Here is a 26,873-nt window from a genome sequence, read left to right as displayed (position 1 = left end):
CACTGCAGCTGAGAAAACTACAAATTGCAAAGGGAACAGTACTGGCCCTGTTTAGCAAATCCTCTATTGGACCACTGCCAGGAACTATGCCATACAAAGTTTCCAAACATTAAGGAGCTCACCTTTCTCAGCATTTCATTATCTTGAACATTATTAAGCTCATGAGGACTGATTTCCCCCTTCAGGGTATATTCATAATATTTCCCACTGACATTTACTAACAAAGTAGCTGGACTGGTTTGCACTTGACAACTTAGGGTCACATTATTAACGTCACTGGGAACGTGAATTCCATATCGAAGGAGGACACCCATCAGAACACCTGGAAATAAGGACACACCATTAGTCATGCAGCATCTGTAAATATTAACCATTTAAATTCCACCTGGGTATGTGGAAGATACACTCTAAATTTATGCTTGTGCCTTGCTAGCATCTCAGAGTTGTGAAACCCCAACCTCTTTTAAGAGAAAAAAAATACATCAGAAAGGCTTCCTGAAGTACTGACCCACAGAATGTCCATATTGGTAGCATATTGCTTCTTGGGGGTGGCTCGAATTAGCATTTCTGAGGATGCAGCTACATACATACATTGCTTAGCTCAGAAAAGAGAAGACAGAGTGGACAAGACAGCAGTTTTCAATACCTAAAAGAGAGTCACAAGGAGGAGGGAGAAAAATTGTCCTCTTTGGACTCTCAGTATAGGACAAGAAGCAATAGGTTTAACTGCAGCAAGGGATGTTTAGGTTGGACATTAGGAAAACTTCCTAATTGACAGAGTGGTTAAACGCTAGAATAAATTGCCTAGGGAGGTTGTGGAACCACTGGAGATGCTTAAGAGCAGGTCAGGTAGACATCTATCAGGGATTGTCTAGAGGGAGCTTGATCCTGCCGTAAAGGTTGGGGCCTGAACTCAATAACCTCTTGAGGTGCCTTCCAGTTCTAGTGTTCTATGATTCTGTTCAGGAAACACACTTGAGGTATGGGCAGAAAAACCATCCCTCTCTCAATGACTGGAAACTTTCATGTATAAATAGCAGATCATACACAGAAGCTCCCATGTATATACTGTTTCCCATGGTGCATTCACAAACTACAAACATTTATATAAAAAGAGAATAAAATACACTAGTGAGGGAAAATACACAGAAATCATTGTGAATTCCTTTTACAATATGAGGAACACATACCTACAATAGTGTTAGGGCAGTATAAAAACTTCAAAGAATTGCAAGATTTCTCATCAGGATAAAAGCTCTCTTTCAGGTTGATCAAAAAGGGCAGTATCATGACTAGAATTCTAGGTGGAAACCAGTCCTGCAAAGGGCTTAGGAAGGTGTTTAGTGCCAAATAACACCTGGAAATGTGGAACTGGAATGCTTCTGAGTTGAGTTTAAGACTCCCTTTGCTTGGCCAGTCTACTGTATTGCAAAAAAAGGGCATTCCCACACACTAGAACCACAGAACGGCAGACTAGCTGATCAGAAAACACGTAGCACACTGCTGTTACCAGCTCCCAAGCTCTTACTCACTCAGCAGGTCCACAGAGGCAGATGGGGCACATCTCCCAAAGAATAAGCAGTGTGCCCTGCTTCCTTTCATACGGAGGACACTCACCTTTTATGTAACACCCAAAGAACTCAAGAGTCTTCAACTTTTTCCCTTTGTGTAAGGGTGATCTTAAAGAGCTGCTTCTTGCACAAACTCACCAGTGTTGAAGTTACACTGAAATGTCTAGCTTAAGCCAAAGAAGCAAAGGGATTGAGATTTAAGGAGAAGGGTCCCCAGCCTAAAGAAGTTCTTGTTAAGTTTTTGCCCTGGCCCAGATTTTTAAAATGTACTCAAGAGCTAGTAACCAAAGAAAAATCAGATAGCATTGATGTATGGAATGTTAACCTGTCTTGGTAAGTTAGCACAATTGATGTATTTTCTTGGAAAGAGATAATTTGAAGACTGTCATGAATTTTTGAAACTGTAGGAATAACCATCAACTTGCCAGGTGTACCAGAGGAAATGAACAAAACAAGCAATCATCAACTGTCACCCAGCCCCAACTTCTCGAAAAAGGAGAGGCTAGGACCACAGTCAAGATGGGCAGGGCTGGTAAACAGTCATTAATGGAAACTATCCTCCACAAACTTATCTAGTTCTTTTTTGAACCCTGTTATGATCTTGACCTTCGCAACATCCTCTGGCAAGGAGTTCCACAGGTTGACTGTGCATTGGGTGACAAAAAGGCTTCCTTTTGTTTCAAGCCTGATGTCCTTTACTTTCATTTGGTAACCCCATAGTTCTTGTGTTATGTGAAGGAGTAAATACTCACTCATTTTTTTTCTCACCATCATGATTTTATAGACCTCTGTCATATCCCTCTCCCCCTTAGTTCTCTCTCTTCCAAGATGAAAAATCTCAGTCTTAATCTCTCTCCTCATACAGAAGCTATTCCATACCCCTACTCATTTTTGTTGACCTTCCTGAATGCTTCCCAATTCCAAAATCTCTCTTTTGAGTGGCCGCAACCATATCTGTACACAGTATTCAAAATGAGGACACACCACAGATTTAAACAGAGGCACTATGATATTTTCTACTCCTTTCCAAATAATTTCCAACACCCTGCTCACTTTTTTGACTGCTGCTGCACACTGATTGGATGTTTTCAGAGAAATACATACAATGATACCAAGATCTCTTTCTTGATTGGTCACAGACAAATTCAGATCCCATCATTTTATATAAGAGAGACAAGCTTTTGAGACACCTAGAGCTCTCACTTTCCATACCTCGTATATGTGTTACTAGTTCTTATCATCGCAGAGAATAGTATCAAATCTCAGGCACAGACTGGTGTCTTAGCGCTCCATTCTTCTGGTGACTGGTGAATTACTCTGGTGATGCCAAAAATTGAACAGGCTTAATGTTTTAGTTCAATAAAAACTATAAAAACCTCACTCTGAATCAGACCTGGAGATTGATGGTGAGGAGCCTGCTGATGCAGAGAAGCAAGGGCATGGAAAGTTTAAAGGTGTGGATGCTAGAGTATGTTGAAACAAGATGCTAAAGCTAACTGTTTTTTCACATTTACCTTTCCAACTAACAGTGGAGAGGCCTGTATGCTTTTTAGGTGTTCCTGAATATTTCTGAGATAGGGTTTAAAATTAAGATTGTGTATTTTCTACGAACACAACAGCTTTAATACTCTTAAATTTTATCATGCCTGGTTGTGACAACTTACTTTTAAATATCTGCGTGAAGTACAAAGACCATCAAAATGCTACCTTACAACCTGATGAAAATTTGCTGCTGTACCTAGGTCTCTTATTGCAGGCAGACTTTGGCCTACAGCACAGTTTGTAAGAGATACAAATCCACTGGGAGAGAGAGATTATATCTTATGGTGAAAGTATGAACAAGCTGACCCCTAGCTCTGTGTTTTATTGACAAGAGATGCACTTGAAAGAGATCAAATACCAGTGCTTTCTAATGGACTCCTGTAGGTCGAGGGCTGAGAGTCAACTGTTCTTGACCAGGGCCGGAATAATGGTAGCAAAAGTCACCATCCTGAAACGTTTGTAAAGGACATACTTGTTGATCATCTGAGATCCAAAATCAGTCTCCATCCCCAGCTCTTCTTCTGAGTGAGGAAGTAAGAGGAATAAAACCCTCTGCCCCAGAATTCCTCAGGAACAGGCTCGACCGTCCCCAAAATGAGGTGGTGTTGGACCTCCTTGTTGAGATTTTCGTGAGAAGGGTCCCTGAAGAAGGACAGCGTTGGGAGACAGGTTGGGGAGGCAGAGGTGAAGGGGGTGGAGTATCCTTTTTCCACCACTCCCAAAACCCATTTGTCTGTGGTGATGGTAGACCATTGACACAGGAACGGGCCAAGATGGTGGTGGAACAGTTGAACGGTGCCATTGGAAGTGATGGATCAGACCCTGGACCAAATTCTCAAAACTGCTCTTTCAAGGGCTGAGTGTGGGACACTGAGGGCTGTTGGCTTTGATGTTGACTGCCTGAAAGACAGCACTGTGGCCTGTGCCTGGGATGTTGCTGCTGGAACTGGGGTTGTTACTGGGGCTGTTGGTATTGGTCCCAAGGACGTTGGAATGGAGAGTACCAGGCATGTTTGGCCAGGGCCATGTACATCCCTAAGGTACACAGTGTTGTCTCAGAACACTTCATAGAATGAGGGAGCTCATCAGTTTTGTCAGCAAACAGATGTTGGTGGTCAAATGGAAGATCTTTGACCTTATGCTGGAGTTCCTTCAGCACCTCCAAGGGGATAAGCCAGGAGGTAGGGCATATGACTACCACTGAGGTGGTGATGTGTGCCACCATGTCGGCTATATCCATGGCCGATTGCACAGCCATGCTGGCGATGGTGTGGCCCTCCTTGGTGATACTGGACAGCGTGTGGCACTGATGTTCTGGTAGCGCCGGGACAAGTTCCTGTAATTTGGAATGGTTCTGGAAATCATAATCTGCCAGCATGGTCATATAATTGGTGGTACAGAGGAGAAGGGTGCTGGAGAAATATACTTTCCGGCCCATAATGTCCCATTTTTTGCTGTTTTTATCTTGGGGTATGGATCTGAACGATTTTGTCTTATTAAGTAATTAGGGGACGGGTGAGTGAAGAAGAACTTGGCGTCCTTGGGTGCTACGAAGTATTTCTTGTCTGCACATTTGCCGGTGGGGGCAGTGGACAGTGGAAGGTACCACAGTGTTGTGGCTGAGTCCATGATGGCCTCATCCATAGGTAATGGCACCAAGGAAGATGGCAGAGGTTGCACTGTACGAAGTACTCTGTACTGCTTTACCAGGACCTCCTGAGTGTCCTTGTACAAGGACTGCACCATGTGGTGGAAGAAGTCCTGGGAAGACTGGGCGTCATCAGTGGAAGCAGCTGACAGAGAGAGCACCATAACATTCAGCAATGAGGAGAATGGGTGCAGAGGGGAGGGCCCTTCACCTTTCAAGAAGGACCCCTCCATGCTGGGACACACAGATGGAGGAAACTGTGCTGTAGATAGGTGTGGTCAAGGTGGTGTGGTTCTGACACCAAGGACAGTGCCACCTGAGTGTGCCGGTGCCATGTTGGTTCAGGCCATAATGACCACTGTTGTTCCAGCTGGGAATGATGGTGAGCAAACCATGGCGGAGGTGGAGGATGATACTGCACAGTGGCCAGAACCAGTGGGGGATCCTGCCAGGGATGCACAGGGCTCAAGTGTTGCAAAGAGAACATGCTGGCACCATCAGATCTGGTGCTGGGTGTCAGGGATCGAGCCTGAGAGGTCAATGATGATGCCAAGTTGTGGGATTGGCACGGGGAAGCCAACAGCCAAGGTGATGAGTGGTGCCAGTCAGATGGTGCCGTATCGGGTAGCTGGCTAGTTGGTACTGACACCAGCGCTAAGTCCATTGGTGACCATCTTTGCAGTGCAGAAGGGTACAACACCCTGTGCCTGTGGTGGTGCCATGCCACCTCCCCTGGTGATCGAGAATAGGGAGGGATGTCTGCCCTAGACTTGCATGAAGTACTTGGATGTGGAGACCACCAGTGGTGTCGTTTTCTGGCAGGTGTGGGTAGGAGGAGCAGACGCCAGCAGTGGACGAGGGTGTCACTGGTGCCAACGAAGTCAATGCTGCATGTTTACATTTTGGCACTGAATGCGCCTTTTTCGATGCTGCCGGCAAACACGGTGCCCTCTTTTGGCGCATCCCAGACAGATGGTGCCAGAGGCCAGGAATGAGCAGAACAGGGACCTGGATCAGCAACAGGAGACCCTCTAGGGGCCAGGGAATGCCTGGAGCCCTCATCCGTGAGCACAGGTTTAGCCACTGGCACATCCGGGGTCAGTGGCTGTAAAGACTTCTTGTACAAGAAAATCTTGAGACTATCAGCCCGATCCTTGTGGGCTCTTGCAGTCAGTCTTGACTGGTGCATGCAAAGCTGCATTTGGTGGCCTTCCTTGAGGCACTTGATGCAAGACGCATGGGCATCCAAGGCAGGCATGGCATCTTTGCAGGTGGTGCACCTCTTAAATACTGGGGAGCCCAGCGTAGTGGTGACACAGCAGTAATTCAACTTACCTAACTACAAACTTTTAAATATATATTTTTAATGCAACAAGTAGAGCAGGGTGAAAAACTTGGACTAGTGAAATGGCTAACCAACGAACAAATAATTAACTAATCTTCAAACTCTTTTGCACAGAGTAGCAAGGCTCTGTCTGCAGCCGAGGACAGTAGAGAAGGAACTGAGGAGACCACACCGTGCACACGCCAGAGAGCATGAGGTGGAGCTTCTGCACATGCGCAGGAAACCACAGCTATGGAAGAATCTCCAAGCATGGGCACGAGGGCGCACTGACACCCAGAGTGGAGCATCCATGAGGACGCTACTCAAAGAAGAATTAGCTAATTCTGAGCAAACCTCAACATATGCTCCACCTGTGTGGTCATTTTCTGAACTTATTTAGTAGCTTTACAGTACTCAAATTCAAATTCTGATGGATCAGAAATACTGAGTCCAAGATACTTGGGGGGTCTGAGGATTTCCAGGCAAAGATGAATCTTCAGTAATCTACTCTGGGAAGTTTTTAGCTAGCCGCCATTGAGCAACCATACTCCAAACAATCTCTACAAAACCTCAGGAGATTAGATTTCATTCTTCCTAAACTCACACTTGTGCTCAATCTGAAAGGAGGCAAATTTCCTACATTTTCCCCAAAGCCAAACAGGCAGAGAATGGCCTAGGATTTCTGGCCACTGAACAAGTATATATTTGGTAACGAAGGGTCCTGTGGCACCTTATAGACGAACAGAAAAGTTTTGAGCATGAGCTTTCATGAGCAAAGACTCACTTCATCAGATGCTGGTCAGATGAAGTGCGTCTTTGCTCACGAAAGCTGACGCTCAAAACTTTTCTGTTCGTCTGTAAGGTGCCACAGGACCCTTCATTGCTGTTACAGATCCAGACTAACACGGCTACCCCTCTGATACTATATATTTGGTGTTATTCATACTCCTATGGATTCTCTAAATTCCATTTAGGAAAGCACTGACGGAAAAAAGCACATTACAAATTAGTCTTTGATACAAATTACTTGACTCACCCCCGGCAATGAAGGGAGAACAACACTAGGATGGGGTAAGGGTAATGGTCGGACAAAGATGACAACCTCAAGACAGAAGTGGTGTCAAGAAGTTTTGAAAAAAATGGTGTAATTGCCATCTTCACTGACACACCATGGATCTCCAGAAACAGAAGCACAAGTCTACTACAGTAAGTAAAGCTACGTATACACTACCAGCTACATTTGATTTTATAACACTGGGTTTTATAAATTTGTTTTTGAGTATCCCCACAAATTCCACACTAAATCAAGTTAGTGCAGCCGCAATGAATGGCCAAACTTTGACTGTTGCAGAAGTGCATTGTGGGAACCTATCCCACAGCCCCACATTCTGTGCCTCCACCCCTGGCCCTGCTGCACGCCTCCCGCCAGCAGCGTTCACCCTGCTGCCTGGTTCCTGGGTCCCCACTGCTTGAGGGAGCCAGGAAACTGACCGGCACTGCTGTGCCTGGCTCACCGGAGCTGGGAGTCAGTCGCAGCAGTGCCAGTCAGCCTCTGGAGGCTAATGAATTTGATTGAAAGACATGGTGCTTCCACACCAGCCTTCACTCGAACTTTTAAATTCAAACTTGACACTACACCCAGCTGGATTCAACAATATTATATCGATATTAGTACCCCTAAATTGAGCCAATGATATTTTCAGTGAAGACGGTCACATGGTGCAACCGAGCTAGCTGACTTAAATTTGAATTTATTTGGTACTGTAGATGTAGCCCGAGTCTTTATGTAGGGTTAGAGAATCAACTCCTGTCCTCTGTGAATCAAGGAGCCCCATAACATACACATCAGTGGATTACAGTATATTTTGCATATTGATGAAAACAACCTTATTCATTTTGTTTCAAAATTACTGAGGAAACAGAACACCAACGCTTAAGAAATGGAAGGCAAATATCACAAACTTTGGACAGGGTTTTCCACTTGTTTTTGTTGAGGACATTTGCAATACCATAGCTATCAGCTTGAAGAGCTCAGTTCCAAGCACCTAATTAAGCAATGCCAATTAGAAATAACAACCGAAATAAGAGACATTGAATGCTAGTTATAATATTCAGTGCTGGAGGCTACTTTTTGATCTTAAATATATATTTAGTAAGGGCTTGTGTAGACTAAAATTTGTGGTTAAGTTATAACTTGACTGTTCCTTCTACCTCACCTTTAAGTCTTTGTCTGTACTCCTAAGCACCTCAATGCATTGGTTTCAATCATGTCATCTCAATTATGTTAATACCCATGAAACTCCACAGTAAGGCAAGATTCCAGTGCTGATTGAAAGCAACCTGCCAACGTTACTACTCAGTACACAAGGTCACCTATCAGCCCTCTCTCCTCTCTCCACTGCATCAGTCAGCTTCTGGTTCCTGAAATACCTACATCCACAGTGTGCATCTTACTCTGGTAACACTCATTAGCTGCAGGAAGTGTGATACCACCTCTTGCCGCAGGTCAGCCCAGGACTCCAGGCTCAAAAACAGCCAACCAACACAGGCGGAATGAAATTAACAAGTCGAGAAACAAGATGCCGACAGAGAGAGGGACTGTGAGAATCTTCGTTCAAGTGACTTCCCATTCAGAATCCCCATCTGAAAGACAAGCTATTCCACAAAGCTGTGCAAAATTAGTTGGATCCAGGAATTCAGGGATGTTTGCTAGAAAACATTGTGTTTAACCTGGTTGAATGCTATGACAATATAGACACTAGGACAGTGCACAAATCCTACACAAAGGCATACCAATAGTGGATGGGTGCAGTCCATCAGATTAGCTTTAATAAAGACCTCAAGAACAAATGAGTTAACTCTAATCTAAACGAGGCCTGGAATGGCACAGTTTAAATCACTCAGCTAAGCCCTGTAATCCATTGTCTTTACCTTACCTATCCACTAGAAGCCAAATAAACAGTTCATACTTTGCAGAGATCACAAATACAGTTGAGTCAATTATGGATTAGAAATGTTCAGTTCCAAATGGCACTCCACTTAAAAAAAAACCAAAACACATGATGAAAGCATGTGATATACCCTTGTAGAAATCACACTTTTTGCAACCCATACAACTATGTTATTAGAAGCTGTAAAGGATATTTTCCTGCACAGAGCTGCTTCTATAAAGGCCATCTTACACCAAGTAATTATGCCTATTTCCTACTTGATCGCTTCATTGTAGAGAATTATTTACTGGTGGAACTACAACCTGGATGGCAAGCGCTCGTAACAAGTGAGCTAGAACAGTTTCATCTGCTTGAAGACAAACACTATTCAGGAATTTTCAGAAACGACCAAGAGATTTAGGAAACCATGGCCCTCAAACTCCCAATCACCCATCCTTAAACCAATGTGATCTGCACTCCTGAATTCCTTGTGTGCTTTTTAAAGCACCAGTTCAAATGTCTGCCCCCATCTGCGATTTCCGCAACCCCCAATGTAGCCTCACTTTATAGAACTGCAACACAAGACAAGCCCTGAGAGCAATTTCTACATCAGCTCACGCACAGACCACAACCTCTTTTCTATTATGTTCCAGCTATTTAAAAGGGATGGACTGAATCTTCTTGACAATCCATTCCACAAGACTACTTGTTCACAAGTTTCCTTTCAATGGCAACTGTAACAACAAACCAAACAGCTTTCAGTGCAGGTGTCTGCACAGAATATTGAAATAAAATGGACTGACAAAAAAAGTAATGAGGAGATCTTCGCACAGCAAAACCACCTACAACAACAAAAGGAGGACAAAAAAAAAGCAAGTCATATTTTAAGAAGGCCCGGTAATAGTCTACCTAAACAAGCTTTCCTTTGGCCATCCCAGAGCAAGAGATGGAGCAGCCAACCAAGAGGCACATATTGTATTTGACAATGGCTGACATAGTATATTATAGTGAAGTATAAAGGACCAAAAAAAAAAAAAAAAAAGAGTCTAGGGATGGCAGGAAAAAATGGATTTAGGATATGTCAGCTCCAGCTACATAATTCATGTAGCTGGAGTTGCATATCATAAAATCAATTCTTCCCCATAGTATAGACCTGGGCTTAGTGAAGGTAAAAAACTCCAATCCTCCTGCGCTTTGTACAGCTTAGTTTTCTAGTAGAACACGACTAACACTCCAAGCTAAAATTTTAAAATCTGACTAGCATTTTGGGTGCCCAAATTGAGATAGACTATGGAAGCTAATTTTCAAGCAGGAGGGTGCCCAGTGCTGACACTGAGAACCTACTCTGGTGCCCCAAGTTGGACACCCAAAGTCACTAATCACTTTGTTAAATCTTGGGTCCACAGCCGCTCACTTTTATTGATGAGAAGCTCTATGACCTCTGAGATTCATGCAGGCAGAGCTTTGCACATCCACCAGACAAACTGCAGGGTTAGGATGTATATATGTAACCTCTTGGCCACAACTGCCAGGTGATTGGGAATTATATAAACATTTTAGCATGCTCCCTTCTGCACATTAGACACAAGATCTCTAGACTTGATATGATGCAATATATTTTTAAGCCTGCTACACTTTCCTTCCTCAGTTGTCAGAACCATAAGAAATCAGTTGTCTTTGCACTCAGGAACATTTTTAACAGGTTGCCCCACCTCGAAAGACCACTTTTAATATTCCCAAGACCGCTTAGACAAAAAACAATTTCTTGCAACCTTTAAAGTCATACACCTCTGCATCTATATAAGCCTTTCAAGATTCCCTGGGTTATGGTTAGGTCAATCCCTCAGGACCAGACCTTTATTATGCAGGAATTAGGCTCAGCACCAATGGATACCAAGCTGGTGGCTCACTGAGGGAGACCCCAGATCGGCATCTTCCTGGTAGATCTCTCCATAGATGCGGTCCCGTCTCACACAGAAAGTACATCACTTGTAGCTAGCGGCCTGACCAGTGCAGCACCTGGTGTGATAGGGTTGCAGGGTGGGTGCTAGATGATGAGTGCTGGATGTTGGGCGCAGGACACATAGAGGGACTTGTGTCCTGGCTGATTTCACACAGGTTGTGTGCCTTGGAATGGGTCTGACTCAATGAGTGGGAGAAAGGGTGGTTTGCTGGGTGGCTCAAAACATAGCTGGGTCCTGAGTGAGTCTCTAGCCAGGCAGACCTTGTATGGTAAACAAGCCCAGGAGTAGGTGCCAGATGGGTGGTGTAAGTGTTGGGTGTTGCATGCCAGCTCCACGCCTGGGCCTGACTGGCTGGGTGTTATGTGGCAGCCCAGTGGCTGCAGAGGGAGGTGGGGCAGAGGGCACTGTGGCCATGGCCAAGATGGCTTGATGCAGGAAATGTACCTGGAGGGTGGCTGCTATCAACTGGCTGCTGGGTAGCAAGTGAGAAACTCCTGTGACAGTTCAGTGGGTGGGGCTGATGGTTGGCTACTGAATGGGTGATAGACGAGAGTGCCAAGGGCTGGGGGGCAGCTCAGGGACTGAGAGTCAGTTGCTCGGCAGCACTTGGGTGTGGGGGCTCAGAGACTAACAGCCAGGTTTGGGGGTGCAGCTCAGAGGCAGGAGACAGACACTAGGCAACAGCTGGGGCAGGGGGTTGAGGATGTGGGGGGAGCAGTTCAGAAGTGGGGGCCAGTCATTAGGTAGCACCCGGGGTGGGAGGGGCAGCTGCGGGGGGGTGTTGGCAGGTCACTAGGCAGCAGCCAGGGAGCAGGGTATGGGAGCAACTCGGGTGGGAGTGGGAGTCCATCGGTAGGCAGCAGCTGGGGCCAAGGTCTGGGGGCAATCTGGGGTGGGGGGTTGGGGGCCAGTCGCTAGGCAGCAGCCGGGGGCAGAGTGTGGGGGCAACTCAGGGAGGGGGGCTGTTGCTGGGCACCAGCCGGGGGCGGAGTCTAGGGGGCAACTTGTGGGGGGCGGTCGCTAGGCAACAGCCAGGGGCAAAGTCTAGGAGGCAAGTTGCCGGGGGGGGGGGCGTCGCTAGGCAGCAGCCGGGGGTGGCGTCTGGGGGCAGCTCGGGTGGTGCGGGCCGGTCGCTAGGCAGCAGCCGGGGGTGGCGTCTGGGGGCAGCTCGGGTGGTGCGGGCCGGTCGCTAGGCAGCAGCCGGGGGTGGCGTCTGGGGGCAGCTCGGGTGGTGCGGGCCGGTCGCTAGGCAGCAGCCGGGGGTGGCGTCTGGGGGCAGCTCGGGTGGTGCGGGCCGGTCGCTAGGCAGCAGCCGGGGGTGGCGTCTGGGGGCAGCTCGGGTGGTGCGGGCCGGTCGCTAGGCAGCAGCCGGGGGTGGCGTCTGGGGGCAGCTCGGGAGGTGCGGGGCGGTCGCTAGGCAGCAGCCGGGGGTGGCGTCTGGGGGCAGCTCGGGAGGTGCGGGCCGGTCGCTAGGCAGCAGCCGGGGGCGGGGCCGGCGGCGGGCGCCCCTCACCGTAGATCATGGCCAGGCCGGTCTCGTGCAGGAAGCGCGCCCGGCGGTGCTTGAAGAGCCAGATGGTGAGGATGGTGAGGGTGAGCAGCAGGATGAAGATGAGGAGGTTGGCGCTGTCCTGCCGGTGACTCTCCTCCGCCGCCTTCTCGGACACGATCTCCTCTTCCAGGGCCACGGGCCGGGCCGCCACCTCCCCGCGCGCCGCCTCGGCCCTCGCCGCCAGAAGGAGCAGCAGCGCCCGCGCGGGCAGCGCCATGGCCATGGCTCTGGCTCCGGGTCCGTCCGCAGGGCCCGGCTGGCAGCGGAGCGGCGACAGAGCTCGGCGCAGGCGCCGGAGCGGGACGTAGGGCGGGGCCGCGGCCCGTATGGGGTGGTGCGTAGGGGCGCAGGGTGCGGCGAGGCGCAAAGCCCCGGCCCGAGAGAGGCGGGGTACCTGCACCCTGCCCTTAGTACTGCGGGGAGGGGGAACAGGCAGGCCCCGAGGGGTGTCACCGGCCGGGCAAGTTCCCTGTGTGCTGTGCAAAGCGCGTTGGTAATCGCCCAGCCTCGCTCGCCCAATCACACCGGAATCATCACCCGGCGCGAGCTGGAGGCCGCCGGATTGTGAGGGTGTCTAGCTAAGTGCCAGGAGGAAAGCACATTCTCCTAGCACCTTTCTAGGCTTGCCTGAGAACCCGGACCCGGGCCTCCCACTGGAGAGCCCCGTAGGCCGCGGAGTTACAAATAGACGTGGTTCTTTACTATAAAACGTTTAAACAAACGAGGAGTCTTGTACCACGAATGGCCTCGTGTACCTTGGTCTCTAAACCAAAAAATAGTCGTGTAGCACTTTAAAGGCTAACAAAATAATTTATTAGGTGATGAACTTTTGTGGGACAGACCCACTTCTTCAGACCGTCGCCATACCAGAACAGACCCAATATTTAAGGCACCGAGAACCAAAAATGGTAATTAAGGTTGACAAATCAGAAAAATTATTATCAAGGTGAGCAAATCAGCGAGCACAGGGGCAGAAGGGCGGGGGAGTCAAGAATTAGATAAAGCAAAGTATGTAAAAGAACCCCTATAATGAGCTGGAAAATTGCCATCCCTGTTCAAACCACTTGTTAATGTGTCGAATTTGAATATAAAAGAGGTCAGTAACCTCTCATTCCAAATGGCTGTGAAAGTCTGTTTTAATGAAAAGGAACTTTCACAGCCGTTTGAAAAGAGAGGCTGCTGAACTCTTTTATATTGAAATTCGATACATTAACAAGTGGTTTGAACCGGGATGGCAATTTTCAAGCTCATTATAAGGGCTCTTTTACATACTTTGCACAGCTTCAAAATGCAACATATGTAGAGTCAGAGAGTAAACTCTGCTAGTCTATACACTATCAAAACAAAAAGCAGTCAAGTAGCACTTTAAAGACTAGCAAAATAGTTTATTAGGTGAGCTTTCGTGGGACAGACCCACTTCTTCAGACCATAGCCAGACCAGAACAGACCCGATATTTAAGACACAGAGAACCAAAAACAGTAAGCAAGGAGAACAAATCAGAAAAAGATAATCAAGGTGAGCAAATCAGAGAGTGGAGGGGTGGGGGGGAAGATCAAGAATTAGATTGAGTCAAGTATGCAGACGAGCCCCTATAGCGACTCAGAAAGTTCCCATCATGATTTAAACCATGTGTTAATGTGCCGAATTTGAATATAAATGTCAGTTCGTCCACTTCTCTTTCTAAAACGGAGCGATAATTTCTCTTCAGTAACACACCTACCTGGAGGTCATTGACAGAATGCCCCATTCCATTAAAATGTTGACTAACTGGTTTGTGGATCCGGAGTGTTTTGATGTCTGTTTTGTGCCTGTTGACCCTTTGGTCTAAGGGAGTCAGAAGTCTGTCCAATATACAAAGCCTCTGGGCCTTGTTGGCACATGATGGCATATATGACGTTAGTAGACGAGCATGAGAAAGTGCCCGTGATTCTGTGAGTAACCTGGTTAGGTCCAGTGATGGTATTTCCAGAGAAGATATGTGGACAAAGCTGGCAACAAAGAGAAACATCTGAACTGACCTTTATATTCAAATTCGGCACATTAACACATGGTTTAAATCGTGATGGGAACTTTCTGAGTCGCTATAGGGGCTCGTCTGCATACTTGACTCAATCTAATTCTTGATCTTCCCCCCCACCCCTCCACTCTCTGATTTGCTCACCTTGATTATCTTTTTCTGATTTGTCCTCCTTGCTTACTGTTTTTGGTTCTCTGTGTCTTAAATATCGGGTCTGTTCTGGTCTGGCTATGGTCTGAAGAAGTGGGTCTGTCCCACGAAAGCTCACCTAATAAACTATTTTGCTAGTCTTTAAAGTGCTACTTGACTGCTTTTTGTTTTGATATGTAGAGTCAGAAACTGCTCCTGAGAGGGGGCTACTTAGATTCCTCGCAGAGGAAGAACATGGTGGGAGGGCAATTGGGATACTGCTCTTCCCCTTCCCAAAACCTTGCTCTGGGCCCCTCTACAGGGCTGTAGAGGAAGGGAAGAGCAAACCCGCTGCTCTGTGCCTCCAGCCCCCTTTCCCCAGCTGGGTTGGCCGTACTGTGAGGTGAGCAACAGAAGATGCTACTGTCCTGCCCACTCCCTCGGCAGTCCACAGGGGGAAGATGGTGCATGGAGCTGAAACGTTGCTCTTTGCTCCCCAGCCTCCTGGCGATGTGTGCAAGGCAGAGGAAGAAGTGAGTCCCTTGACCAGCAAATCCATGCAGTCAGGTCGGTTTCCCCAGGTGGAGGCAGGAACGCAGATTAAGGAAAGGGGCACAGCGCAGGCTGCAGAGCTGCGGCGCCCAAGAGGGCCAAAAGCAATGGGGCGGGGGGCAGGTGTGCGTGGGCCAAAATACATGTTTCCCCGAGCCTCCATTTTTCCTCAGGTGGGGCTGCTGGGCGTACTGAGAGCGCCCGGGGAGGCCCGCGGGCCCAGCCCGCTGCCAGGCAGAAGAGAAGCGGCTAGAGGCTGAGGGGGCAATGCAGACCCAGGGGTGCCACAGCACGAGCCGACTGCACTAACCCTCCCCGTCTCGCCGCAAGCAGGAGAGGGAGGCCACGCACGTGACGCCGAGAGGCCGAGTTAAGGGGACACTGAACCCCGAAGGCGCAGCCAAACGCGCATCCCCTTAGGCCGCGCCCGTCGACCTATCGCTCCCATCGCTGTGCTCTTGCGTGCCCCGCCCGCTCGTCTTCCTTTGGGCCCTGCGCGGTAGTGACGTCATCTCCGTGCGCCGGTCGTGTTGCAGGCGCCCCCCTGGCGCAGGCCGGCCCGACTGAGGGAGGGCGCCCGTGGCCGGCCGGGGACGATGGCGGCGGCCTCGCTCTGGAAGGGGTTGGTGGGGATCGGACTCTTCGCCTTGGCCCACGCCGCCTTCTCCGCCGCGCAGCGTGAGTGAGCGGGGCCGGGGGCGGCCGGAAGGGGCCCTGGGGTGGTGAGGGGCTGAGGCCCGAGCCGGGGAGCGGGGACGTATCCGTCATAGCCGCCCTTGGTCTCCGTGTCCCCTCCCCGTGCACGGGCCGCAGCGAGAGGAGGCGGCTCGGGGACGGGCGGAGCAGGGGGCCTTGGGGGCGGCAGGGGGAAATCTGGGTGCACAAGTGTGTCCGGGATCGAGCAGGTGGGGCGATATGGGGCGCGCAGGAGCTGGGCTTGGGCGATAGCGGGAGTCACAGTGACATGCGGGGGTACGATTTTTTTTTGTCTCTCTGTGGCAAAGCCGTCATGCCAGTTCGCTTCCAGCAGCGTTTCCAGTGCAGCACTATTTCCTGGCCTGAAAAAGGGGGTCTGCCCCACGAAAGCGCGTCGCCGAATACGTTTTTTGTTAGTCTTTAAAGTGCTACGTGACTTTTTTTGTTTTAAATGCTGGGATGGGGCAGAGTTAGATCAAGGCAGGAGAGATGTTCTGGAGGGCAATAGTGGGCCTGGTTATTCTTGAGAAACTCCTAAATCACAGGTCGTTTGCTTAGTGGGTGATTTGGAGAGGCATTTCCAGCAGCGAGCTGTGGGTTTGGGCAAGGGAAGAAGGGTGGGAGAGGGGATACAGCACGAAACTGTGCTAACAGGTCAGAGTCCATTTTTAATGTATTTGGTGTAAGAAAAGGATTTGTGAAATGTAGCTAGTCTCTTTTTAGCACAAATTAATTTACAAATCTTAGATATGTGGTTGTTTAATAAATGTCATAAATATGTTTTAAAGCAAAATCGTATAGTTTCTCCAAAAATGCTTGCTTATTCGTTCAATGATCTGGTTACCTGTGCTAATTCCTGAAAACATTTACACAGATCCATCAAAATGTTTCCAGTTGTGGCAGATGTCAAACCTAAATATTACATGTTTGTGATTACTAGTCATCCTCACTGACGTTAGAAGCTTTCACTTGTTTTAAATACCGTGTTTCCATGCTAGAGAGTTTTTGAGAACCAAATACTAAAATTATGTTAGGACTGAGGTGGGGCAGTAAGGGAATATGTCATTTATTATATAACATGATTTAAAGGTTGAGTAATGAGCTAAATTTCTGCCCGTTGTGATTTAGTGGATTGCAGTGGGATTACCTTGGCAAGCATAGCACTTACAAATAGTTTCTCTGTGATTCTTCTTTACATACAGTCCCAGTACTTTAATGGATTCTAGCCAACCCATCCACAAAGGGTAGCCAAAACCTTGAAGAACTCTGTAAGAAATTTGTGCTTTGTGGGCAATATTCCTGTAAGCATTATATACAGTGCCCTAAGAGTGTACAAGAAGCAATCAATTTATTAAGTTTAATAGTCTGCTACTGAAGGTAAAAGCAAGTGTAGATTGTCTTCTGCAGAAACATGCTCTTTGGTTTACTAGTAGTGAGGACCAATTTAGACAAGTTCAACAGGGAACAGTGGCTATATATGTTGTAATAAAATAATCATATAGTGACTTCTGCTGAAATTGCTTTGTGGTGGAGGAAGAAACCTCCAGTGCTAGCTATACTATTTGACTCGCTATACCTGGGATTCATAGAGAATTGTAGCACAAGTGTGCACCCTATCAACAGTCCTTTTCCACATTCTTCTATTATGCAGAAAGGAGATATAATTATCCCTGTAATTATTTATTAAAGCAGGTTTGAAAGATCAAATATGGTGCCTGAGGAAGCAAATGTGGAAACAATATTGAACATGGCAGAGTGACTGGGAGTTAATGCTCTAACACACAGAAACACAAACACTCCTGGAATTTATATTGGTTTGCCTTAATTTTGAAAACTAACTTACCCATATATCTTTACTTTATAGACCGTTCCTATATGAGATTAACAGAAAAGGAAGATGAAACATTACCAATAGATGTAAGTTATATATTTGTATTGTGTTTGAAGATTTAAGACTAATTACTATAGCTTGGTGTCTTGCTTTTGTTCCTGTTTTTGTTTGAATAATAATCATACAGTCCTTCGAGTTCTTACTCTGTCTGAGAACATTTCAACTACAGGCCCTAATGCCCTGTAACGCATTACAGTACTTAGAAAGGCGTTTGCAGATGATTGAGACCTGAGTTTGATTTCCTTCTCCTTTAAAACTGAGGGTGAAATGGGAATTTCCTGGCTTCTGTTGGTAGAACTTGGAAAGTTCTCACGTAAGTCCCCGGTACTCCGCAATATAAACATCTGCCTCCCACTGGCTTTTGTTGAGCGACATTTGTTTATTCAGTACTATTGTGCCCTGCTGTTAACCCAGCATAAACTTGCTTCATGTACTTCAATTTTCTTACTTCTGATTTTCTTTCTTCTTGACAAATACAAAAATGACTTGCAGTGGAGTTGAAAGGTGGTGACCAAATGTCATTCTTGTTGACAGAGTTATGGAGGTTCCATAATTTGTCTCAGTACTAGAGTCTTTTAAATCAGTAATCTGAGTGCACAGAGTAGTGATCGTAACTGCTCTGGGGAATACAGAATCTGCCTGAAGAATTGTGCATGGCAGTGATCTAGTTCTGGGGTGCAGGGTAGGTGCAAAAAATTCCCATTCCGTTCCTGCTTCTGATATTGACTTGCAGTGCTGCCCTTAGCAAGCTACTTAATCCTAGTGCCCAAGTCTTCTCTTCCCCCACTAAAATGGGGGAAAAGTTATTTGCCCAGTGTCATTTGTTACTGGCAGAAAAATGTGGGGGCTTGTGTAAAACAACTTAGAGCAAAACAGAATAAGAGATGAGAATTTTGTACAATTTGTCATTGTTTAGCAACCTCTGTGTGGTGTATTGTATCTCTCTCTGTTGCAGATAGTTCTTCAAACACTGTTGGCCTTTGCAGTTACGTGTTATGGAATAGTACATATTGCAGGAGAATTTAAAGACATGGATGCCACTTCAGAACTAAAAAATAAGTATGTTGGGATCTTTTTCTGTTCGTTAATACACATTTTCCTGTTGCTCTTTAAATAAACCTGCACATCCTGTGCAACAGCAGCACCAGAAATGTTCTGCTTTGTAGCTCACTCCTGCTTGACTACATGCTGTAGATGTGATGCTGGGGGAGGACAGGCAGAGCCAGGAAACCACCACATATGTGGCTGTAAGGTGTGATGAGGCTATAGGCATGTCTGCGGCACTTTCTGCCTTTCCTTGCTGCCCTCCCCTTAGCCCTTCTAAAAACCCACCTTGTGGAGTTAGAAGTGGTGGAGTGAACAGGTGAGGAATAAGATGGTTAAAGGATTGCTTCCATGCAGTGGTCTCAACAGGGCGCTGAGAGGCAACAGCTTTTACCTCCAGCCATCTTTGCTTCAATTTGCATATCAGTGAACAGGGGTAATACCTACCCCCTCATAAGAGTGGTGATGACAAATTAGTTACATGCTATTATTGAGTTGTTATAGCTAGAATTGTGTAAATCAGAAAGCTGTTGAATTGAATTTTGAGTTTAATAAGAAGCAAGATGGACAAAAAGCCTGCTCCTCTAGGCTACGTCTACACGTGCCCCAAACTTCGAAATGGCCATGCAAATGGCCATTTCGAAGTTTACTAATGAAGCGCTGAAATGCATATTGAGCATGAGCTCAAGGGAATAAGGGGACTTCGAAGTAGGCGGCATCCTTTCGAAAAGGAGCCCCATCTGGACGCGCCGCGCGGCGGCAAGGAGCGTCAATTTCGAAGCGCGGCTGCCGCCCGCATGCTAATGAAGCGCTGAATATGCATTTCAGCGCTTCATTAGTAAACTTCGAAATGGCCATTTGCATGGCCATTTCGAAGTTTGGGGCACGTGTAGACACAGCCCTAGTGAGCAGTAGGAATAATACAGAACATAAGTAAATCTGTGAAGGATGGTGGTACAGGGGGCCTGAATGTGAAGAAGTGAGAGAGAATGAAGGTGCTCAGCATTATTAGAGCAGACGCAAGGTCAAAGGGAGGGTGAATATACACCCACAATACTTCTACATAAGGAAGCCATAGAAGGGAGAGTAAAATTTATTAATGTGGATGTTTTCTGTTTCCTGAGCAATCAGCATCATTTATATCTCTGTCACAGTAGCATCTTGACTTGAACATTCTTAACGTTAGTTATGGCACAGAAAACGTGGGTAAGAGCCAGCGGCTTGGCACTCCTGTCCTTCCATAATAGCGCGTCCTTATTTTTGTTTGTAAAAAATCTGGTATTACCAGGAGTGACTTTTGTCAAATGATGAGTCTAAAGCCACATTAATTTCATTTTTCATATTTATTTAAAGGACATTTGACACATTAAGGAACCATCCATCTTTTTACGTATTTAACCATCGTGGTAGAGTATTGTTCCAGTCTCCAGATATAGCGAATTCTTCTTCAAACCAAGATGCTTTATCATCCAACGCGTCACTGAAGTTACGAAAACTTGAACCTCTGCGCCGTTAAGGTTTTTACAGATTATAATAGAACAGGACACTGCGATGTAATATTGGAGTTGGGGATGTAAACACTTTTTTAATTTCTGGAGCAGTATTTATATTGATCTTCCAGACTTTATAAAATAGATATATATATATCTATATATATATATATATCTATATATATATATATATATATATAAAAAACTAAGGACCTTCTTTGTACACCATTTATGAAAATGACTGAATTGTGAGTTGGCAGTGGAGTGTAAGTTATTGCTACAATTATGCTGTGAAACACATCTTTGAACTTTCATATACTAAACAATGTTGCGGTTGGCTTATTTTCAGTTAAAATCATTCCTGTCCTTAAGGCAAATACGTTTTTATTGCAATGAATATTCTTTGAAAAGAGGGAATGCTTTAGTGCTATTTATTTTCTTGGTTTGCTTGCATTGCCCTTTGTGGAACTCCTTCAGAAACAGTTGATTCATTGCAACACTTAGCAACATTAAAAGATAGAGGAAAGGAAGCTGTCTCCTGTTTCTAGAAAGGTATGTTTGTGAAACCCAAAAGAATCCTTTCATTCTCACAATGCTAGAAAAAAAGCGGTTAAGTCTAGCCGCACTCTGTAGTTATTTTTCTTTATTTATCCTCCTGTTTAAAAACAGATTCTTTCCTATTTCTCCCAAATTTGTCCAGGACTCTGCAGCTGCTGTATGTACAGGGGAGACTGGTTGGCTTCTTTTTGGGTAATCTAATACATTCATCTTGTTTATTTGTGTTGAGCTCTGTGTGGGTAGGTGGGAACATTCATGAAAGGGCTGAGTAGTGTTCAGCGCCATAAATTACACCAGAAATAAGTTCATCATCTTTTATACATTCTAAGACGCAGTTGACATAAGTATTAAGACAAATATACATTCTACCACCTTGTGCATGTTTTCCAATAATAAGATGCTATAGAGATTAGCACAGGAAAGAGTGCTAAATGTGCATGGTGTCGTTAGCCCTGGAGCATCAAATTAAGCAAATGAAGCTGTTACCCCTGAGCCATTAGCTGACCTGAGGACTTTTCTGAGGGCACCTGTTCTTAAAACATTGCACCGCCTTTAACCTTTACTATCTAATTCGTTTAGAGGCTGGTTTTACTGTTAAACTTTGTCCCGCTGTGGCATTTCCAACTGGTAACTGAAAGTTTCTCTTCTGCTTCTATGACATAGGTAAGACCCTTTGCATTGCTTTACAGGTCCACCTAAATTGCCATGTATTTCCCCATGAAGATCTCTCACCTCAGCGTGAAGAAGTCAGCTTTTTTAGTCTACAATATATTTTTTAAAAACTTACTTTATTCAACCCAGCAATCAAAGTTCAAAGGTAAAAAGTGCAGGAAAACTAAGCACCTTCCGCTGGTCCATCCTAGGGCCCAGGCCTCTCTGAGAGGGACAGTTGTGGAGAGTAGTTGAAGAATTTCAATAGAAGGTTCTTTGGGGTGGTTAAATATTTTGATGATTCAAATGCTAATCTCTAATCCACTGAGCTGTTTCCCAAAGTGCATTGGTCTCCTTTTCTGAGAGTCAGACAAGCTCAGATAACTGATGCCATTAAAGCCTCACCTTGTCCCTTTTAACGTAAACTTCATTTTCCAGTACACAGCTGGTGTACAGAGAAAGGATTGTTTTTCGTTCAGGCAAAGGACACGGAGGAAAGAGATGTAAACTTTTGCCTGTACCATTGAGACTCTTGCTAGCTATGGAGGAGCAAAAGCAACATGGGAGATGGACTGAAGTTCTTTCCATTGGATTAAATGGTAGAAGAAGTGAAGCAAGAAGGCATGTCTGTATGTAACCAGCCTCGCAGGCTGGTGTTTCATTTGTTTGGCAGTGTACCATTTGGAAAATGCCTTTTAGAGTGGGGCTGCTCCCCTTTCGTAGCACAGGGGTGGCGGTCATATTACTGGAAGGCTGTATAGACCCACACGGTGCAAAAGGCGGTGCAGCAGGATGTCTGGAGTCCTGGTCGGAGCAAAATGTTTGTTTCTCAACCCCTCGATGTTGCACAGTTTGAGAGCTGCAGAGCACTTCGCTGGCTGCATCTGGGTTGTTCATCACAAGGAGCAGCCTTCCTCTAGCAACAATGGTTATATCACAGAGCTGTACAAATTATTTTTCCTAACTTGCAATGTCCAATAAAGAACGGATATCCTTACAAAACTTTCGGTGGTGGGGTTTTTCTGCTAATTTTCTTGTACCCTCTCATAGCAACATCATTGAGGGCTGCATGGAAATCGTCCAGCTGGTAATTGTAAATCAATTAACAACCTTACTTTGCCTGTAGCATCTCTGCAGTGAGGTTCTTGCATCCACTTGTCTATTACTGTGTCAGATACATAAAAGGGGAATCAGACCAACAAAATGACCAAGTGGTCAAACAGGCTTTTAGGATGGCTAAATCCTTGGCCTGCATTGTCTGGCTGCCTTAAACATTCCTTGTCTGTATCTCAATAGCCTGAGTCGTAGGTATTTATTATGGAGTAAAGTCTCTTCCCATGTGAAGTAATGCTCTCTTTAAATGAGGAGGCTCATTGGTAGGCATGTACGCAAGATCTTGTCTTCTTGGTGTTTGAGTAGTTGGGTAAGTCCCACGCTTGCTGCCTAAGCTCAGAGATAAACACTGGTCAGAACTGAGTAATGACATCTAACTCGTCATGTTCAATAGCTAGCGGGAGGCTATGAAATTAACCAAAATAAATTCCAGTTTGTTTAACTGCAGCTTTAAACACTGTTGCAAGAGATCACAGATCATTTTTGTTTACTGGACTCCTTTCCACTTCTATGTTCAGCACTTTAGGTACAAACACAGTCCTTAATCCCTAAGAAGGAGCACTGCATTTCTGCAGACTTGCTCTGAAAAGCAGCCCTGCTGGACTTCTTGCTAAGACATGCACACATGTAAGCTGCTGTAGACCATTTAGTGTTCTCAAAGTAGCAAGGAAGCAAAAATCTCATGCACAATTGACAGCTTGGCGTGGGCCAAATGGAAATAGTTCCTCAGTTCCCCCAAGTACTTTCTGTGCCTTTAGTCTTTGTATCTCCTTGGCTAACGTACATGCCATGTTTCTGCTCAAGCAGCATGTTCTGTTAAATACCACAAAGGCTGAATCCCTTACAAATGTGCTACTAATCAGAATTTCTTTTCTGCTGGTTGCATTTTGCATACAGATTAGCATATTAGCATTTGTGCTGCTACATCATCTTTCCTTCTCACTATTTAATGTAAGTCCACAGGTGATTTTGGATAAAAATGTGCTGCTGTTAATCAGCTGTTCCATCAAATACTGTGGGGAAAAAACACTCTGGGGTTCATACCCCCGTTAATCTGTTGGGGGTATGTTCTTCCTGGGACTGCAGCTGTTAAACTTCTTTTCTCAAAGATAGGTCAAATAGGCCTGAACTCTTATGTGTCTCTAAAATAGCCACTAATTATACTACTTTGGGTTCCCCCTCTGATAGTCATAACAGACTCCAGTTATAGTCTCTGGAGAAATTTGTAGTGTAACAGAGCTGGAAACATCTCTTTAGTAGAGGAAAACAAAAGACAAGTTGAGATTAATTAGTGTAACTTTATTTATAGTACTTGGTACATGCTTCTTCCTCCCTTCAGCTGCATTCTGCTTTCCTAAAGCCACACTTTTGATCTGTAAGAATCTACCACCAATTTTACAGCCAAGATCGGATGCAGAGTAAGTGACTGCTGACCTGCAAACCGGCAAAGAAACAACTATCTGAAGTGCTCCTGTACTGTTTTAATTTTTACTTCCTTGTGCCTCGTGGAAGGGCCATTCAAATTCAGCCCATCCCAGCACTGATTTTACTGCCTCTTCTCCATAGCCATGAGAGAAGGAGATCCTATCATCCATGACTCTGAACTAGTACTTTAAGCAGGAATCTGTCAACCATCTGCAGCTGTGACGCAGCAACTCCAAACTTCTGCAGGAGTTTAGTCTCACTGGGCTTTTACCCTGCAGGAAATTTCTTTGCCCTTTTTGGCATCAATCCATTCAGGGCACTTGAGCCCCAGACACCAGCAGCTAAGAATGCCTGAGTCCTGCCAACCTAGTACAGCTCCACCATTGCTGGAATACAGGCACATGTTTTTGTACTATAAATGTGCCCCGAGAGTCAGCTTCCTCCTGTTCCAAAGAGGCAGGGAGAGCTGCCACTCAGGTTACAGCTGCCTACTCATCAATAGTCAGCACCTCTAGAAATCCCAGAGGAGGTGTAGGGAAGGTGGCGGTGAGATTTTGACTGTTAAAACAAGCAGAAAACCTGTACCTGCTCCCTGCAAGACCATGCACCCTGAGGGCAGGAGTCACTTTACCTTGCAGTTCACACTGAAGCCTCAAATCACCCAGGAGAACGAGAGGAGAAGGGGATTTAAAAAAAAAAAAAAAAAGTCTAGTCCTGAATCATTAAACATGGCTCGAGGCTGGTTCACTTCTACATTGTTTTATTTGTGGATGTGTCAGTTTTAAAAAGCTGGAAGGAAACAAACATGAAATCCCTAAAGTCACAGTAAGTTAATTCATTTTCCTGCCTTGGAAAGAAAGACAAAGAAAAATGAAAATTTTCAAATTAACTATCCAGGGGAGTAGAAGGGCTAAAGTCCACCTGTCTTCTCTTAAGCATGGCAGCAGCATGGTCGCAGGTTGGGTGCGGCACAATTGCTTATCAAAGGACTATGAGGACTGTGTTAAAACCATAGGGAAAGAAGAATTCTCCACATCTCAATGTAGTCTGAGATGTCCATCCCTGACCTTAACAGCACAAGAGAGTTTAGCTTATATGACTCACTTCAACAGCAGCCTGATCATAGCAGATCATGCTACAGTGCCAGCAATCTTCATATAGCCCACCTGCTCCACCTCTCTGATTCAAAGCGGGATTTGAAAAGGACTTGGAAGTGTTCTCTAGCAATCCCCATCGGGAAGGCGCAGTGCTTGGAAATTTTCCATTGGGCCAGGTTGAAATTCATTAGTCCTAGCCAGGCTTTTTGCCTTACCAGTGTCTTTTTATTTAAAGAAAAGGGGGGAAAAAAAAAGGAGGAGGTGGTACTCAGCTGGCTCCCTGCCCTGGCCCCCAGCCAATAGTATGGCTGGGGCTGCTGAGGTGCTGGTACTCAGTACCGGCACTGAAGAAGCACTGTGCCTTACTATATCAGAACTGGCCCCATAGATCCAACTTCTGGTGTTTACCAGCTGACCCCACGCCCCAGAGCCACCCTTTGTGATCTGCACAGACAGACACAATGAAAGGGGTGTTAACTGGAATTTTGAAATAGCCACAGAAAGTTGGGTAACTCCCAGGCTTACACAACAACCAGTGAAGCAATGCAAAGAGCCCATTCCAGCCACGCACAACTCTGTGCCTCTGCCAAAAGCAGCGCCCTTTCAGCTCATATGACAGAGCTGTGTGTAGGGGTGAGTCTCTGCTGAGGTGGGTGCTGGATTTATTGGGAGTTCCTTAACTCAAAGAGGCTTAGTACCAAAAACAGACAAAGACACTTCCCTGTAAGCTGAACACTTGGGTGGACACCCAGGCAAGTGTCAGGTGCCACCCAGCTGACTACCAGAGTGCCCACAGCTGGTCACGTGTTTCATCACAAAACTCATTCTGCACATGGATGGAAAAAATGTGAGTGACCATTGGATAAGAGCTTTGCTGCTCCTAAGCTCTGCACACTGGTCCTATGGGCACTAACAATCTGTGGCCGGATTGGCCCTGGCTGTTTAGGCTGTTTGGTTACAGTACAATGTGGGCGGTACAGCTCAGCCTAGTAATCGTTCCTTCACTTCCTGCTGGTGTACACACCACCACACGAGGAAAATCCAGCCCCCAGAGCTTCGGGCTGGCTTGCAGTGGATCTGGGCTGGATCCTGTAAGGAGATGCTTTGCTCGGGTGGTTCTGGCTATGCTGATCAGAAAGCTAAAGGGGATTGTCCCAAGGCACCTGCTCATCCTACCTCCAAACTGAGTTGGTTTGGCTTGTGCTCGCAGCTTGGGGTTTGTGCTGTCACCGTGGAACTCGGCGTGGTAAGATGCAGAACAAGTTAGGCAGAAATCAGCTGTTTGCTCAGCCCTGACTTACTGCGTGGAGTTTTCTAGAGGTCCCTACGGCCAGCTTCACATGTGCTGTAAATTGGGAATTGTCTAGTGCAGGGGTGGGGAGTGGGTGATCCAGCTCCAGCTCCGAGGCCTGGGGCTCTCCCCACCCAGCATCTGGCTCGCTGTAGGTTGGGGTGGAGCCCGGCACCTCATGGGCTGGAGTCAGGCCCATTGGCTCTGCCGGGTTGGGGCTTGCTGTGGGGGGGGAGCGCCACACACCCTTGTTATTCCTCCTCCAGCTCCCCCCCCTCCGGCAGCACTACCCAGACAGGCTTTTCCCCTGCTCCTCTGATTGGCTGCAACTCCAGCCAATCAGAGCAGTGAGGGGGCAATGCTGGTGAGTAGTGCCTGGCAGCAGTC

The 26,873-nt window shown here is 46.4% G+C and overlaps 2 protein-coding genes across 2 annotated transcripts in view; one reads left to right on the top strand and one right to left on the bottom strand.

Moving 5' to 3' along the window:
* Positions 1–12,849, bottom strand: part of SLC9A6 (solute carrier family 9 member A6) — a 45,248-nt gene extending 32,399 nt beyond the window's left edge. Inside the window, exons 1-2 of the mRNA XM_075007720.1 lie at positions 12,493–12,849; positions 123–322 (exon numbers count right to left, since the gene is read on the bottom strand). Coding sequence (XP_074863821.1) covers positions 123–322; positions 12,493–12,754 — 462 coding nt within the window. The 5' untranslated portion in view covers positions 12,755–12,849. The remainder of the gene's footprint in view (positions 1–122; positions 323–12,492) is intronic.
* Positions 12,850–15,752: 2,903 nt separating this feature from the next.
* Positions 15,753–22,562, top strand: MMGT1 (membrane magnesium transporter 1). Its single transcript, XM_075007604.1, has 4 exons — positions 15,753–15,908; positions 17,791–17,843; positions 18,773–18,876; positions 20,215–22,562. Exons 1-4 carry the CDS (start codon positions 15,827–15,829, stop codon positions 20,375–20,377), a joined length of 402 nt encoding a protein of 133 aa, XP_074863705.1. The 5' UTR covers positions 15,753–15,826; the 3' UTR covers positions 20,378–22,562.
* Positions 22,563–26,873: the final 4,311 nt, after the last annotated feature.

Source organism: Carettochelys insculpta, chromosome 13, assembly GCF_033958435.1.
Source record: "Carettochelys insculpta isolate YL-2023 chromosome 13, ASM3395843v1, whole genome shotgun sequence".
Lineage (NCBI taxonomy): Eukaryota > Metazoa > Chordata > Testudines > Carettochelyidae > Carettochelys > Carettochelys insculpta.
This window is presented reverse-complemented; position numbering and strand designations above follow the sequence as displayed.